Source organism: Aythya ferina (genome assembly GCF_964211825.1).
Source record: "Aythya ferina genome assembly, chromosome: 1".
NCBI classification, from domain to species: domain Eukaryota; kingdom Metazoa; phylum Chordata; class Aves; order Anseriformes; family Anatidae; genus Aythya; species Aythya ferina.
In genome coordinates, this window is record NC_140296.1 from 68,237,433 (window position 1) to 68,255,359 (window position 17,927).

The 17,927-nt window shown below is 34.9% G+C and overlaps 1 protein-coding gene across 14 annotated transcripts in view; it reads left to right on the forward strand.

The window, feature by feature from the left end:
- REV1 (REV1 DNA directed polymerase) overlaps positions 1-17,927 on the forward strand; it is a 55,925-nt gene that overhangs the window by 26,091 nt on the left and 11,907 nt on the right. For 9 of the 14 annotated variants that reach the window (XM_084496069.1, XM_084496079.1, XM_084496075.1 and 6 more), the window contains 10 exons: positions 792-908; positions 5,515-5,647; positions 6,671-6,799; positions 7,528-7,682; positions 9,936-10,055; positions 12,643-12,863; positions 13,905-14,077; positions 15,143-15,245; positions 16,625-16,781; positions 17,088-17,290. In XM_084496069.1, coding sequence (XP_084352195.1) covers positions 792-908; positions 5,515-5,647; positions 6,671-6,799; positions 7,528-7,682; positions 9,936-10,055; positions 12,643-12,863; positions 13,905-14,077; positions 15,143-15,245; positions 16,625-16,781; positions 17,088-17,290 — 1,511 coding nt within the window. Of the gene's footprint in view, positions 1-791; positions 909-3,708; positions 4,036-5,514; positions 5,648-6,670; positions 6,800-7,527; positions 7,683-9,935; positions 10,056-12,642; positions 12,864-13,904; positions 14,078-15,142; positions 15,246-16,624; positions 16,782-17,087; positions 17,291-17,927 lie in introns of those variants that run through there. The other 5 variants (XM_084496078.1, XM_084496080.1, XM_084496074.1 and 2 more) reach the window with 4 other exon arrangements.

Genomic DNA, 17,927 nt, shown 5'->3' on the forward strand with positions numbered 1-17,927 from the left:
CTAGTTCTGTGACGCTGAACTTTGCTGATGCCCAAGTCTGAAGACTTGATGCAGTGTTGACTATCTGATGCCCAGCTATCATAGACCTTGGGAATGAAGAAGAGCGAGCTGTGTAATTCCTTTCTTCTGCCCAAAAGCAGGAGCAATAGTGTCAAAGATGGTTCTAGTCTGTGTGTGTCTTTAAAACTTATTTCCTGCCAAGTTTCAAATTCCTTTACTAGAACATAAAGAACCGAGGACTTTCTGCAAGTATTTTTTTCTGTTCCGTAGAAGCCTGCCAGAACTTTTACTGTGTAAATTAGCTTGCTGTAGAAAAATTACGGAGGTGTTGATATTACTAAAGTCAAAAGTTTAGCTAGAGACTTGATGTTACGCAGGTAATTTAACAAATGAAACTGAGCATACTGATGGTATGCATATGCTCTCTTACTTAAGCTAAGTATTTAAAATCAATACAGTGTTCGCTGTGTCTTAAACTAATGAATCATTAGGGCATTGGTGAAGTTTCACAACTTTGATTTGTAGTAATTACTAAGGACAAACAAATATGGTTGTGTTTTCACCCTTTCAAAACTTCTCTCTTTGCTTTCTAATTGAAATCCATAGTGTCAGTGCAAAATCACTTCCATGACAGTTTCCTCCCTAATGCTGTTGAGAGTGTATAAGCTTGAAAGAAATCACTAAAAATAGAGCAGACTTCTTTATAATCTTACCTTAGTTACAGAGTTATTAAAACGTAAGTTATTAGCAGTGTTGACATAATTCTAAATATGGGCATTTCTTCTCCACAGGAAAGCCAGTAGCTGTTACTAGCAACAGAGGGGCCGGAAAGGCACCGCTGCGCCCTGGTGCAAACCCCCAGCTTGAAAGGCAATATTACCAGAATAAGCTATTGAATGGCAAAGCAGGTACAGATAAGTCTGTTTGTTTAAATTGTTTTGTTATTGAAGACTTTTTCCTTAACATGCATAATAGAACAACTGTTATTGTTTCTTGTGCAGAATTTCAGAAAAATGTCTTTGGAAACTAATGCTCTGTGGCCTCAGTGTTGATGTGCCACTGACTTTTTTTTATCAGTTTTCTTTGTGCAATGTGGGTGAATTATTTTCAAGTAATTTTAGATTTTAATTTATTGAGTATAAGGTATACTAAGTAATCTTAAGTAAGAAATACAGTCTGGGATCATTCAGTTCTGAGTAAACCTATTATAGAGAAGAAGGTACAAAATGAATTTTATAAGGCTACTTTTTTTAATTATAAAAGTAGAAATGACAGTAAATGACAGATTAGAAAATCAATTGAAGTTGGCTTTTGAATTGTATGGGTACAATATCAGTGTACAGTGAGTTAATTTGGGTGCTTCTTATTGCATTTCGGGTGTCTGGAAGTTCTGTGGCAACTCCCATGAGTAATTTGTTTTCTCAAAACCAGGGCATTTGTTGTAATTTTAGAATTCATTACTTTTCTACAGCAATGTTGAAATTTTTTACTTTGTGTGTAAACAAAACGTACTATTAGTGAGAAGCTTTATTATTGTTGGACTGCCTGAACTGCATTTACTATGAGAAAGTAAATTGCTAAACCTAAGTAGCAACTTTTCTTCTTTTTTTTTTTTTTTCTTTTTACAACAGTCTGCATAATCAGTTTGAAGTTTTAAGTAACTAAGTATCTTTGTGCCCTTACTTAATTTCAGTTTAGATTTGGAAATTGTTTTTCCTCTGCCCCTCATCGGTGCACTTTTCTTACCTGCCTTGCAGTAGGAAATGCTGTTGTTGTAAAGATTACTGTTCAGTTAGTTTTATTGATGATGCAAGAGGTGAAAAAAGCTTGTTCTTCCATGGTTGTTTCTGAAATGTTAGCACTCTTTAACAAAAAAACAAACAAACAAAACTCTAAAATTTTATAGATTTGCAAGGGCATTTGGAAACAAGATATTACAGGAAGTGCTGCCATTTCATTTGCGTTTCTGATGCAGTTTCACACTTGGAAACTGAAGTAGAATATATGTTAGTGGAACCCATTGGCCTTGAACTTTCAAAAGACTCTTCAGGATGCTCCAGACTTAGCTTGTGCTGTGTTGGCAATGCCATGTATAAGCGTGTTACAAAGATAGCTGTGGTTTTTATGGAGTTGGGTTTCTGTAGTAATGGCTTGTGTATGAACTATTTATTGGTAGCTCAGTTTTACACAGTGGTGTCGTAACTTTTATTAGGTCCTTAGACAGGATAAGGATGTGACTTAATATAGTCGAGCAAAATCTGGAGAGTGAGGTGGTTAAAATTAAGGAAGTTTAGCTGATAAACCAGCATGTTCTTTATGATTCACAAATTCAGTAGTATCTTTTCCACTATATGTATTGCTTAAAGGTACAGCACATTTCAGCCTCATTGTGTAACAAACTCAGTTTCTTACTGCAGCAGCTTTTTCTGAACGTACACACATTCATGTCTTTTAACTTCACCATCCAATCTCACTGGCTTGCACACAGGCAGGCAGCTACCTCTTTCTTTCTTGATACTTAGTCTGATTATACAACCTGTTGTTTTGGTGAAAGGATTTTTTCTTAACACTCTTTTTACAGTCTCAATCTTACTAGCTGCAGGTTCAGAATATATTTTGGTCTCTAATTTTTATCTCCATATACAATGTTTTTATCAACGAAAATGCACCATGCTGTTTCCGCTTGCATTTTCATAAGTACATGAGTTGTCTTTTGGGGAGAAGAAATTACAATTAGTTACAGTCTTAGATGAAAAGATGGAAGTGCAGGTTAGGTTTTTCTAACACCACGGTATCTTAGAAGGTGTACGTGAAACACTTCACAGCATGTGCTTAATTGTGCCATGCCACAGGTAAATATGGTCCAGCAGGCACATATTTCACACAGAAAAATGCTTTTTCTAAAATATCAAAAATACCAATTCCTAAACTGTACTCTGTTAAACATAACACAATTGAGTTTGGGGGGAATGTTTTGTAAGTTGAAATAAAAAGGTAGTTGGGAACAACTTTCAGCACAAATATATTTTTGCATCCATGTTTCACCATGGAACCAACTTCATTTTGTAATGCTTCATGCTTTTCAGACCGTTGTCTGATTTTTGCCTTCTCCAGGTCTTTCCTATTAGAAAAAAATGTTTTAAATTAACAACCAGCAAAACAAAGAAAAAGAAAAACTTATGAATCACTTAGTTTCACCAAATACTGAATTCTGCAGCTTCAGCTACCTTTTTTTTTTTTTTTTTTTTTGCACACTACTTCTTTAGTGATACTGGTTTTCCTGCCTTTGATCTGCATTGTTAGACAGATATCTATTATCAAGGGAATCTTGGATCTTTTATGAAATACTTTCTTTTTCCTGTTTGAATTCATCCAAATATGTATAACTTCTAAATTAAAAAAATTCTCTAAATCTCCAAATTGGAGATGGACTTCCTGAGTAGTAGAAATTATTTCTCTACATACGTGCCATCTTTAACATTCATGTCCTAAAGTTAGAGGATTAACATATGTTAATCAAAATTCATAGTTTGTGGTCTTTTTTTCCATGGCCAGGATGCCCAAGATGTGAATGTTTTTTAGGCTTCCTTTCCCCCAACCCTAGTATCTCCCCCCGTTTTTCATTCTAAAGAGCAGCAGTTTTTAACCATCATATTAGTCACAGATTTATTCTCAGCGATTTCTTTTTCACAGACTTGGGTCCTGGCCTCTGATTTCTCCATCCGTTGCTCCACATTCACCATGTGCCTGTCTAGTTTCCCAGCTTTTGGTGAGAGGTTCTCTACCTTGCCTTCCATTGAGGACAATGTGTTCTGCATTGCCCTGAATTTCACATGAAGTGACTCCATCAGCTCATGGGGGGATCTGCTCTGCTGCGATGTGGAAAAAGTCGACGAGTCCAATGAAGATAGACAAGATGACAGCATCATCTCAGGCCAGGGCACAGGAAGGCACGGACTAAAGAAATTGTTCTTGTCATTCTTACCTTTAGTTGGGGCACAATTTTGCTCTAATTTTCAGCTGCAGACATCTTAGGTAACTTACTGAGCTCATCATACATTAAAATATTTAAGACATAAAAAGGTACATGAATTTAGCAGAAATTCTGAATAAAAGCAGCTTTTCACATGAGTTAGGTTCTGCCCCTGCTGTCTCCACTCATTGCAACACTTTCTCTGGTCTGATACCAACTTGCCTGTGCATGCAGCACCATGTTTCCTTTCAGTCATGTGGTTAGTGTGTCAGTTGTTGGTACCGTGAAAGATATTTAGGCACTGCGACACTGAAGAAAATTCCATTGATTATAATAAAGGTGTATTGATATTAAATAGATTGTAGAATGAAAAGGAACTACTAGATGCATAGTAGGTTTCATTTTAAGTAAGCAGACATTTTTTGTCTGTGTGATATCTTCTTGTTTTGATTCTGATGAGTTTGGGAGGGCATAGTGGTTACTGCATCTAGACATTTTTTCAGACTGATCAGTTGTTCAGAGTACAGGCGTGTATCTTTCAAGGTTTGCATACCATGAAAACTCAAATAGAATGTTCCACTCAATTCCAGTATTCTGTTATGAAATAGTTTTAGTATCTAGTGTATCGTGGACCTGATGGGCTCGTTAAAACTTACCTGAGAGATGTATAGAATTAGGAAAGGTCTGTCTCATTTTAAAAGTCTGTGGCTGCAGCATTTATATTATTTTTTGTCTTTTTGATCCAAGAGAAATTTATGGTGATACTTGAAAGAAGTTGATATATTTGATGTATTCTGATCAAATATGTAGTAGGAAGAAACAAAAAGTTTTGTTGATTAATTTCCCCATAAGAGTGTTAGAGGAAATACAAGGTACTAGCCCGTGTTTTATTTTGTTTTAATTTGATAAAATTAGCCTTCTTGTTATTTCACTTCATCCCTTAAAAAAATCACTTCGAGGTATCTAGATTAAGTAATTATTAGAGTGTAGTTTTAAAAATAATAGGTTATAAGTATCATGAACAGTGGAATTGTATTTTGAATGTAGTTGCTTTGTTCTGGTGGTAGGTAGTGGTGCATTCTAGGAAGGAATATAACTAAGCATCTTGTTCTGGCAAGCGCTTGGCAAATTTGCTTACAGGATAGGCTTGTAGCAGTCTCAAGCATTGGATCATTTTATTGTTATTAAAGCTAACTAAGATAAGTCTTATTTTACAGCATGGTGTATGTAGCCACCAACAAGCTGTTGTCTAGTATTTGGGGGGAAAACAGAAATGGAATTTCTCTGTAGCACAGTATTCTTTTCAGTAACGTGTGCAGACCTACCTGTAGAGAGAGGTTACTGTGTGGGGGCTTCTGTGTTTTTACTTCATTTTTTGTTTACCTTGACTATGATGTGAATCAGTATAGTATTAACTTCTCACCAACAGTAGTATAGAAATTGTATCAAATATAATCTATTATTTTTACTTAATTTACATTGATTCTGTTGAACTCCTAAGAAAAATATTATAAAAATGAATATAAATATTATTTTCCAAGCAGAAATTAGAGTACCTGATAAGATGGACTCATCATTCTGGGAGCATCCGGATTCCACGCACATGAATGGAGGTGACTTCAATCAGACAGTTCTGTCCATGGCTGAAATTGCTTCTTGTAGTTACGAAGCCAGGTAGGTAAAAGTTACCTATCAATTGCTTGAAAAATCTCATACACATAGGCATAAAATGTAAAACAAAAAAACAAACAAACAAAAAAAAGGCAGTTGTTAGGTCACATTTCCTTAAACTTACCCAGATCAAGAAAGGTTTTTCTTTTAAGAAGTTGTGGTTAAATAGGCTGTTAGAATTTAGCACAAGGTTTTCACTGTGCATGTTGCTGATTCTTAAACGCTGTTTAATAGCTCTCCACCTAACCTACATGTTACTTAAAACAAAACCTATTAAGGGAAACCTTGTCATTCACAGTGATGCTGTTGGTTTCATAATGTTATCTTCATTTCATTGCATCCAAACTGCATTATTTCATGGAATTAAGAACACTTTGTTACTGAAGGTTTTAGTTAAAATGAGACAATGGTAAGTGTTATTACTAAAAACTTTCTTGCAAATTATGTTGAGCACCAAGATAGCATAGTTTATAAATATTCAGAATATGAAACAACTGTTATAAACAACCACAGTGTTGAAAAGTAAGACCTTATTCTCTGATAAAAGTAATACTCCAGAAATTGTGCCTTTGTTGGATCCTTTCTCAAGAGTGCTAGGGTAGGCAGGTTTACACTTCTACATTGAAAAGTTAGCTTGTTTATTACAGCAGCAAAATGTTATAAATCTGCACAGTGGTTAGTGGAAAGTGGAAAAACAGCTATCTTAGTCACTGTAGTATATGTTTGCATTTTATTTAAAAATAAAATGGCAAGTATTGCTTTCTAGAGACTTTCCATCTTAAGCATGTTTCCAAGGATAGGCTGTCCAAGCTGCATGCCTGAATATTATACAGTTAATTCAAATACTCTATTTGCAGTTGTTTTTCTTGCCATTTGCTAGCAGTTGAACTTAATCCTTTTTATTGATGTTATTGAATTTATTTATTTTTGTAGGAAAAGACTAGTAACTCATTTGGAAACGGCGCATATTAACATAATCTGTGGAAAAGTTGATACAGTATTTGTGTGCTTTTTATTAATTTTTAGACAAGTCGGCATAAAGAATGGAATGTTTTTTGGCCAAGCAAAAAAGTTGTGTCCAAATCTTCAAGCAGTTTCATATGATTTTGATGCATACAAAGAAGTTGCGCAGACAGTGTATGAAATACTAGCAAGGTAAGGTGTACTGTGTGATTATATGTTCTTCCATGGTAAGATTATCAAGCATATTTTAATATGCTACTGTTAATGCCATTTTTTTAATTTAATATTTTCATTCCACTTTACTCTTTAACTTCATTAAAACTATTACTGTTTAAGTCTGTCTTTTGTAGTATTTTCATTACTTTTCTTATGCTGAGCGCTGTCCTTCTTCTGAGTATTCTTTTATCTTGAAGCCAAACAGTCAATGTCAGGCTTCCAAAGAAGTCATTGTTAAACTTGCTACTGATAACACTATGAGAAGTGGGTCTCTCCTTACTACTGAGATTCTTCCAAGGTGTTTTATTTTTTTTCTGACGTTTGTTTGGTGGGCTTGGGTGTGTTTTTTTTTTGTGTGTGTTTTTTTGAGTAATTTAAGAATGGATTATTGGAATAACAACTATTAGAAACTACTTTCTGATTTAAAATGCACTCGAACAAAACTGGAAATTTGTTAGTGTGACTGAAAAACAAGCATTCAACTTTTGCTCCAGTTGTCACTTTAAAAGCATGATGCATGTTGAAATTTGTCCTACATTAGTGATGTTACTGTAATGTGCTGTTCTAGGATTTTTAATATGTTGTGTCATACAAAATAAGCAGGGAAATGCCACCACAAAAGGAAGACTTTATTTGCTACATATTTGTTTTAACAGATGGTGAGCTGTTGCTGGTGTTTCACCTCCTTTACTTTGTGTTGATAGCTATACTCATAACATCGAAGCAGTCAGTTGTGATGAAGCACTAGTAGATATCACTGAAATCCTTACAGAGACCAGATTGACTCCTGATGAGTTTGCAAATGCTATCCGCACCGAAATCAAAGCCCAAACTAAATGCACTGCTTCTGTTGGGATGGGTAAGTACTTTATTTCACTTCCATTTACAGGGACTGCCTGCTTTTGTTAGGCGTATCAAAGCTATATAAGATTGCACAAACACTTACAAGTTATGGCAATGTGGAATATATTGCCATTTACATCAAATTACCATAAATGAAAATGCAAGTAAATCTTCATAAGTGGAAAGTTTTTGCTTAAAACTTATAAAATTACTATCACTTCTCCTTTGATATCTGAACAATAAGCTGAAATTCCATCTGTGCGATATTCTTACATACGTTTTAATGAAATGCTACTGTATTTTCCCAGTAAATAGAAAAACAGGTACAGACTCTGTTGCTTATAGAAGAAGGCAGTAAGTGTTTATGAGGATTTAACATAATTATAAGGTGTTGAAAGCAAAGATCTCTGTGATTTGTAGCAGGTATTGTATATGAAATTACATATCTAAAAAGACATTTTTGTTGCTGTTCCTAACAGTATTAGACTTAAGCATCTGTAAATACATATGCTAAGTGTACATAAGTATATAAAATCCACTTGTGATGTAAGCAGAATTCTCCCTTTATTTCTTATGATACCATAGTAGCAGAGGGACTAGTTCTCTAGATTCCTGTTTGTTTTTTACTCTCTTATATGTATACTTAGTGTTTTATTTTTTCTATAGAAAGAGCAGACTTACTTTAAAAAGTATTTTTTTATAATCTGATATACTAGTTCTCTTTCTGATTTTAAGAGACAAATACATGTGAGGAAATACTTTTTAAATATTTTTTGTGAGATTTTTGAAAAGTGTCCTTTAGAGAAATATGGTAGGTATTGTACAAGAACTTTTCTTTCACTCATAATTCATGAAGTAAAGGAATCAGAAGAAACAGTTACACTATTACAAGAATGTAGAGACATGATCTCAAAGATGTGGTCTATCAGAAATACCTTGTGTAAGTGATCTATATGTTGCCTGATGGGAAAGTGTACCAATATAATAGAATGTAAATTTGAACAGATGCTGCTATACTATAGAGATCTCTAAAAACTATTTATTTCTGATTAGAGATAAATTAAGAATACCAGTTGAAATAAATTTAATTTTTACCCTAGAGATTCTAATGGCTAAACTAAACTGATTTAAACAATGCTGGTGAAAGATTAAACACTCATCTGTAAACATCCTGCATCCTGATTTTTCATTTGTTAAGTGAGGTATTAATTTTTTCCTACTTTATTTCAGTGTTCTGGGAATAATGATTAAAGAAAATAAATCACTAAGATTTTGTGGTATTAGAGGCTGTGTTGGTGTGTTTGGTAGATAAGAGGATCCGAACTCTTCAGTACTCTATAGACAGAACAAGGATCTCCAAAGTTAAACAGAAGATTGAATGGGGACTATCAAGAATTGCTTCATCAGATAACTTCTCAGGAGAAACAATGGACACAAAATTCTGTGTTGCTGTACTTACTTTCTAAAATTTTAGAGTAGACTAAAATAATATGAACACAGATGGAAGGAAAATAGTGATAGTAGCGCATAGTGCTGAGAGCTCTGGATTCCCCTGACGTTTTTATCAGCTTGCTTTATCTTAGAACGAGGCACCTGTGTAGCAATAATGAATCTATTTGGGTATCATTTCAGAGCTGATGTTGGCTGGGCATGAATAAGCCTATGAACAGGGAAGAAAAAATGCTGAAATAAGTCTTGTTCCCACCACATGTAATGAGTGCACAGAATAGTTTAATGAAGTCACTTTTTTTAGTGAATACTTGAAGCCCAAATATTAGCTTAATTCCAGTATTTCACATGTAATAGATACTTGATAGAATTGTCACCTAATTATTACTTAAATTGACCACAGTAGACTTTGTGGAAGCTACACAGTGTTAAAGTATTACCATTCTACGTTTTTACCCATTTGCAGTTAACTGTTTTCTTTACCTCTACATGTGTAGAACATCACCAAGACAAAGACTGAACATTCTTCATGAAATGTCGCACGCTTATTGGTTGCTTTGTTTTGGGGTTGTTTTTTTGGCTTCTGTTTTCGTTTAATTGCAAATGCAATTACCAGTAGTTACTCTGCTATAATCACAAATATTGCTAATTTTGGAGTCGATATAGCAAAATATAAATGAATATATTTCATTGACTTTTTATTTAAAAAAATAATTTAACTGTACTTTATTCATTTTTTTTCCATGACTGTTGAACTGCAGAATTCTACTTGAGAAGACAAAGGTTACTACAGACATATTTTAACTTCTCATTTTTACAGGTTCGAATATTCTGCTGGCCAGAATGGCAACTCGTAAAGCAAAACCAGATGGACAGTATCACTTAAAACCAGAAGAAGTGGATGATTTTATCAGAGGTCAACTTGTTACCAGTCTTCCAGGTACTCCGTTCTTTTACAAGACATTTTGCCCCCTAATTTAAAGCAGTTTCAGCTTAAAAATCTGCATTGTTCCAGTTATGAATCGAGCAAGATTAGATGTTATTTCCATGGTTATTATCCAAAAAAGAAAGATACGTTGATTTCTGAAATTTTCTGGAAAGAATCTGAGACTTTTTTTTTTTTATCTTTGAGGAGCATTTTTTTTTCTGAAGAACTTTACAGAGCCATTCAGTGTCATTTGTGGAAGAAGCTCAAAGTTTAATGTGTTATACAACCTTATGTTCTTTAATAAAATTATTTAGATGAGTCATCTCAGGCAAATGCTAGCTTGCTGTAATGGATGAAATAAAATGAGTAACGTCACTTGTTATCAGTAATCATCACAAAGACAGGCAGGATGTGCTTAGAAAACAGAAATAGCCCAAGAATATTCTTTCCAAAAAGGAGTGTATAAAGTCAAGCGTTGGAAAAAATAGCATAGGTATCATAACAAATCGAGACCATATGAAAGAGGGAAAAAAGAGAGAAGTTTATCTGCTGCATCTAATAAACTATGTGAAGCACTGAAGAGTATAAGCATAGAAGGGAAAGAAAATTTGTCAGAGGAAAGTTTTTACTGAATTAGATGCTTCTGCTTGTAACATGAGCCATATTAGAATAGCAGATAAACAGAAAAGTATGTAAAGAATAAGGCTATTGTGGAGCGTTACCACTGTTAGGCTTTGCATCCAGCTGTAGACAGTTTTTGGTTCTGGTAGATTTAGAGTACAAATTAAACGTTTGTTACACATGGAATTTTGTGTGTGTGTGTGTGTGTGTGTAAGGATCTTTAGGTAATGGTATGCTAAAAATTGTGACAAAGTGTTGATTCTATAAGAAAGAACAAAAGGTTTGAATTCCAACTGGTTTTTTTTTGCCTAGTTATCTGAGGAAATTACTTTGATGGTGATTATGACTTATAAGTGTGTTGTGACAGCACTAATAACTTTGTGAACTATTTGGCCACTTCAGCTAAGTACCCCCTTACTGAGGGGTAGAAGTTTTAAAGATGTTAAATGTTTCAATGTTTCACACAAGTTTCATGTGAGTTGTGTAGGAAAGAGAAGGGCTTTTGAGTAAGGGAAGAGTTATTGAGTGGTATTATTATTATTATTAGAGTGGGATTCCTGTAGATATAAAGACGTATGGAAAATGCTGTAGGGGAGGCATTTCTGGCCCACAGCTTTTAGGGAGGTTCTTCAAGGCACAATGGAATTCGACAGACGGCAGAGATTTGGAGTTACAGTGAAGGAAGAGTGATAGGCAGTAAGGATATATGGAATACACCTTTACAAAAATGGTTTTCATTATATATATATATATGTATTTTATAGTTCCAGGAAAATACTTAAAAGAGTTGTAAAATAAAGTGTTTTCTGCCATGTAACTCTGTAGTGTATTGGTATTCAGTACTTTGGTAGTATAATGTGACACAGATGTAGTCCAAAAAGCGCTGAATAAGCACTCATTTCTGTTTTGTGTGCTAGCGATCAGCTGAGTTCAGCCTGCAATTGTGCACACATTTAACATTAAATGTTGAAAATACCTTTCTCTGTTAAAAAAGGAAAAAAAGAAAAAGGGAGGAAGGAGGAGAATATGAAAAAAAAATCACTGAAATGGAAACGTGGTAGGAATAGCATGCATACACAGGTGCAGGTTTACAAGAAATTTTCTCTATGCATTCCCTTTACTAGACAAACATAATTTATAATGCAGCACCATTTCTCTGGCGTAACTTAAGGGAAATATTTTTCCTCTAGAAGGAAATATTTTTTCCTTTAGAAAATGATTTGTAAAGTGAAATGATTTGAAAGTCAAAAACTTCAAAATATGCATTTTCACAGTGATAGTAAAAACTTGTGTTTGTGTCAATAATATCTCTAGGTAAAGAATCATCATGGAAGTTAGAAGCTGACTTTCTAACTTTCACTGACTTTGGTAGTGTAAAATCCTAAGACCAATATTTGTGGAAGTAACAGCCCACCTTTCCCAGTCCCAGAAATATACTTAAGTTTATCACACTTAGGTATGTGTGGTTGCCATGGATACCCACAATTTCCAGTGCTTGGTAATTCAAAGCACAAGTGATGCACGTATGCTATCGCTTCTGCTTGAAAGTATTTTTTTTCTGCCTTGGAAGCGATGGAACAGTAGTCAAAATATTTGTTGGTTTTCTTCTAGATTAAATCCCTTGTATATAAGCATACTGCATGTTGTACAGTCCTTTTGGACTGAATGCTGTGGTATTCAGAGCTATATACACTGCAACAGGTAGTACCTTGTCAAGAAGATTTATAGGCAGAATCATTCACACTTCACACAAATAAAAAACATTCCGCAGTACGACATCGTACATATTTAATACAAATTGAATTGAGGTGAAGACAGCAAAAGTTTCCATTTGAAACATGTTTCACTGAGTGGAATTTACTGTCTTTATTTATATGGTACAATGCAGTCTAGGCTTAAAAGGACAAATTTTTCTTGTTCAAAACCTGGATGGCTCTGAACTGTGTAGAGTTAACAGAACTAATTGCTTTGTTGTTAGGAGTTGGCAGGACAATGGAGTCTAAGCTGGCTTCTTTGGGAATTAGAACCTGTGGAGATCTGCAATGTGCTTCAATGTCAAAACTGCAAAAAGAATTTGGTCCGAAAACAGGACAAATGCTCTACAGGTTTTGTCGTGGTTTAGATGATCGACCTGTTCGCACAGAAAAAGAAAGAAAATCTGTTTCAGCAGAAATCAACTATGGAATAAGGTTTACACAGGTAAATTCAATCTGTCTTTTCTGCAGTGACTTCTTTCAACTGTAGAAGAATCTTCTCATATTCTGATTATTTTCACTTACACTTTGATCTGTTAGAGCACCATCTTAGCCACCAAATAGAAATGAGGAAAATGAAGAAGTAGGAGACCAAACGATAAAATGGGAGGAGAGACTGCAAAAGTATTGGACTGAAAAGAAGCCTGCACAAAATTAGCTGGCTATTCTGCATTCGTTATACGAGTCTGGTACAGAAAAAGAGAACTGCAGTAGGTTTGTTAGCACCTAGCATTCTCTTTCATTTAAATGCTGATTATTCAAATATGCCAGTGCCTGAAACAATGACCAGCTTACTCCAGCAGAACGTTTTTGCTAGACTTTTCGCAAGTAGTTTGGGGTGGGTTGTTGTTGTTGAAAAAATTGTAGCAAAAAATAACTTTGTTGCAAACTTAACCATTTATAGAAATTCCTGGGAAAAAAAACAGGTTGGGAGAGAGGTTTTGTTCTCCAGCCTTTTTCTCAAAGCAGGGGAAATTGAGATCAGGCCATTTGCTCAGGGCTTTATCCAGACTGGTGTTGAAAATCTCCAAGAACAAACAGTGCACAGCTTCTGTGGGTAACCTCTTCCACTGTTCAGCTATCCCCAAGATTAAAACACTTGTTTTCTTACAAGCCCTACACTCATCTTCTACATGTGTGCTTAAAATTAGAAATTAAAAATAGACTTAACATTTATTTTTAAATATTTTTTAAAAGACTTGCTTCTAAAAGGGCTTAGTATTTACTGCTTATGTCAGCATTACAGGAGGAATCTACTATATTGCCTAACTTCAGCAACCTGCAGTGTAAACAAAACACAAATAAGACAATTGCCTGTGAGTCACTTTGTTCTTTTAAGTTCATAAAATCATGCTTATTTTTAAATCTTTGTGACACCCGCTTCAACACTTTGTGAAGTGGAATACATTGAAGCTTAATGATTTACCTTATATATCTGAAAGAACAGTAGTCATCTAAACAGTGGAATGTTGTTTTTCCTGTGTAGCCCAAGGAAGCAGAGGCTTTCCTTCTGAGCCTCTCAGAAGAAATCCAACGTAGACTTGAAGCTGCTGGTATGAAGGGTAAACGATTGACCCTTAAGATTATGGTCAGAAAGGCTGGGGCACCAGTGGAGCCTGCAAAATATGGAGGTCATGGAATCTGTGATAATATTGCCAGGTAACTACACATGGGGGAGAAAAGGTCTGTAGAAGGCACAAACACATTTCTGCAGGATGTTGAGCACTGAAACTTGCAGTAAGACAGGACAGAAATCTTAAAATGCTCAATACCTCTTTGCCTACATAGCAAACCTGCACTAACATCAGAATTAGAATATTATTACCGAAGTTCTCTGTGCCTGTGTTTCAGCTATTCAGGAATTTGTTCACCCACAGTTAAGTTTTTTCATACAGTCCTAAGTTCCTCATCAGAAGTTATCTTGTTTTCTTGTGGATCATTACCAACATAGTAAAGCACCTTTTTGCTTGGTCTCCCTGCAGCACTGTTAAACTCACTGAGATTCTGCCTGTGGTGTCTGTCTGCTCATCCCTGGTGAAACAGGATAACCCAGTTGCTAATTCTTGTTTGTTTCCTGTTGTTTGAATGGATGATGTTGACTAAAGATATTTTTTTTTTTTTTTTACCACTTATTTATTTCTATGCTTTCTGTGCTCATCAAAACACAAGAATGAAATTTAGGCATATGGCCTCTGGTAGTTGCGTTTTGTTTAATACAGGATAGCTCATGACCTTCTGGGACTGGTATATCAAGAATAAAATACATCAGTCTGTACTTCTATCTTCTGCATATCCTGAGTTCAAGTTGAAGATCTACTCTAAGAACACCTTTTTAGGACTGAAGACATTTAGATAAAGACATTTATTCCTCCTTTATCAGTAGCTAGTGCCACGCTGATTTCTCATGAACAGGTCAATGCTTTGGACCTCATTTCCATAGTCAGGCAAACTAATGTACATGTGCCCTGAAATTTCTCTATTTCTTAAAGTAAGAATTAAGGTAATGTAATGGGGACATCCAGAAATGCTAAGCTGTTCACACATAGCTGAGACAGTTCTGATGCTCACATCTCTTCTGGCAGCTTCTGTGTTTCTGCTTCTGCCTTTACTGATTAACTTGGCAAACTGTCTTTGAGGTCCTCTCTGGAATAAGTACAGAATTTTTGTTGTCTTTAGGATTTGTGAAACGGTTTCCTTGTTAATGCTGTTTTTTATTCTTTTTAGAACTGTGACTCTAGACCATGCAACAGACAGTGCAAAAATAATTGGAAAAGAAACTCTAAACATGTTTCACACAATGAAACTGAACATATCTGATATGCGAGGGGTGAGTTAATGGAAAAACCCAAATTTATTCGCTTAATCCACAACTTGAATAAAACAGCCTGCAGTTACGAAGTTAGACTGTATATACTGCAGTTTTATTACTGAGTGTAAATTTTATTTTGTCTTAGAATTTTCAGTAAACTTTTACACAGTTGTTAGTTAAGCAACTAATAGAAGTACTGTTTATAAGTCTAATCAGAGATACAGATCACAGGAGTTTTTAATCTAGATTGCAAGTGTTAGAGCCAGAATAGTTACCAGCCCATGGTTTAGCCTTTGTTTGAAGGTGAATTGCTGGCTCCTTTGATTTATGACTTATTTTAGAACACTCTTTCTAATCTCAGTGGTTCTGTCATAGCAGTGTAAACCAATGATGAAACTGTTTTGGCATAAGCCATCTCTTAAAATGGAGCTGATTAAAATTCTTCCTCTGACCACATCTCTGTTCAGTTGTGGAGGGGCCATTCAATCATAGATCGTATCATCAAGTGCAGGTATATCTGAGGTCCCTGAGTGGTACTCATTTTAACTGACTTCAGGCATCTCCAATGCCTGTGTCTATATTGAAGCTAGTCCCCCTAAGCTTCAACACTTAATATGATATGAGTCGTGTACACTTTGTCTCTAAAAAAATAAAATTAAGAGGGGGGTGGTGTCCTAAAGTGATATCCTTCACTGTTGATGCCCACACTTAAGCAAATTGATCCACTTGTCTTGCAGACTTAACATAACACTACCTCAATCTCTACTCCTTTTTTTTTTTTTTTAAAGTAGAAATAAAAAAAAATCCCTAAGTTCTAGAACTCAATCTAGAAATACTTGAAAGCAAAAAGATAAAGGTGCAAAGAAAAACTTTTTACAGTGATGTTTTAATAGCCCATTAATCACAACTGAAAAACTGGTAACAAATAATATGCTTGTTATGTGTTTATAGAAGAAGACCTGGTAAAAATACCCTCACTGGCTCCTCCACATGCTCTCTGAATCCTATACACCATTTTTTGATGTGTAGCCATACTTAGTACTAATCACTTTTCCTGCTCAGTACTTCTGTATTTTTTAATGTCTAAGAAATTTCATAATAAGTGCTTTGTTTCATGGGCCTGTTGACAGCATTTTCATTTATGAGAGAAGTTAAGATGATATTATCTCTGTAAATTCTTAGTTGTTGGATTGTGGTAGATTATCCTAGGATTTGTTTGGGATGTTTTTAGTGGCTATTCGTGTGGTTTTCAACATACGTTTACTCATTCTCTTCCACTGCTACAACAGGTATCCAGTTTGAGCAGGAAAAGGGAATGCTGTTATGAACTTACTGTGATTATTATATTTTTTATTTATTTTGAAAACAAAATTAATATATTAATGTTTTGGATTTAGGTTGGAATCCAGGTACAGCAATTAGTTCCCATTAGTAAAACCACTTCGGCTCATTCAGCTGTGCAGTCTGGACACTTACCTGGTGGATCGCATTCAGTTATTGATCTTTTTCATGTTCAGAAAGCAAAAAAGTGCTCAGAAGAAGAACGTAAGGAAGGTCAGTAAGTTTTGTCCTTTGCACGTGTGATAATGATCAGTTCTTAAAGGGTTGAACTTAGATTGTCTTTTTGAATGCTTTTCCTATGTTACACAAGTATAAATTATTTAATACAAACTCTTTGAGAGCATCCTTTGCTGCTGAAATATTAACAGAGATACTTCAAAATAAAAAGTTACATGATTATGCCATACATTGTGTAAACTATTGAGCAATGAGAACTGGAAATTAGCTTCACTGTATCTTGAAACTTCAGAGTTTTTAACTATCAGATGATCATTCTGTGTTCTTTTTTCATATGTACAGTATTTGTTGCTGCTATGGACCTTGAAATATCTTCTGATTCAAGAACTTGCACTTTTCTTCCGTCTCGTGGTACCCATCTCACATCTGGTCTCAATTCTAATGTTAACAAGACTGAGTCTGCTGTCAAATGCAATGGCTTGCATACTCCTATCAGCGTAAAATCCAGGCTTAATTTGAGTATTGAGGTTCCTTCTGCTTCCCAGGTAAAACTCAAGAATATAAAATATCTGTAATACATTGTAATAATTTGGCACTGCTGCTCTTAGAGGGGAAAAAAAAGTATCACATTTCTTTTTAAATGAAAACAACTCCAGTAGGGTAGAATGCACAGAAAGATTGCCTTAAAAGAATTTTTAAAAAGCAGTCTTATATAGGCCAATTCAAAGAATAAAGTTATATTTATTCAAAGAATAGAAGCTTGCTTTTCTGGTATCCCTTTTCTTCCCATCACTTGCCATAGGATTGAAATGGAACAGGAATGGAAAATATGCCACAGATGAAATATTAAATAGCATTGCCTTTTGCCTTTCACAACCAGAGCTCTTTAAAGAATCCCAAAACCTAATTATAAAGATTTGTCTATTACTATGTATCCCTAGGCCTAAAGCTTAAGCATACTCTGTCTGTTGTGGATGCAGGACAAATTCACTTTAGAATTGGAGTAATTCAGTTGAAAGGACCTACAAAGGCCACTGAATCCCAGCTGATCAAAGGGATCAAATAGCCTTCTCAATGTATTTCTTAAAGTCCTGTACTGTACACCAGTCTTTAAAATACACTATAAATCTGTCTTCAGATGTTAGTTGATGAGAAAGAATGGAATGGCAGCCTTTCCCACAC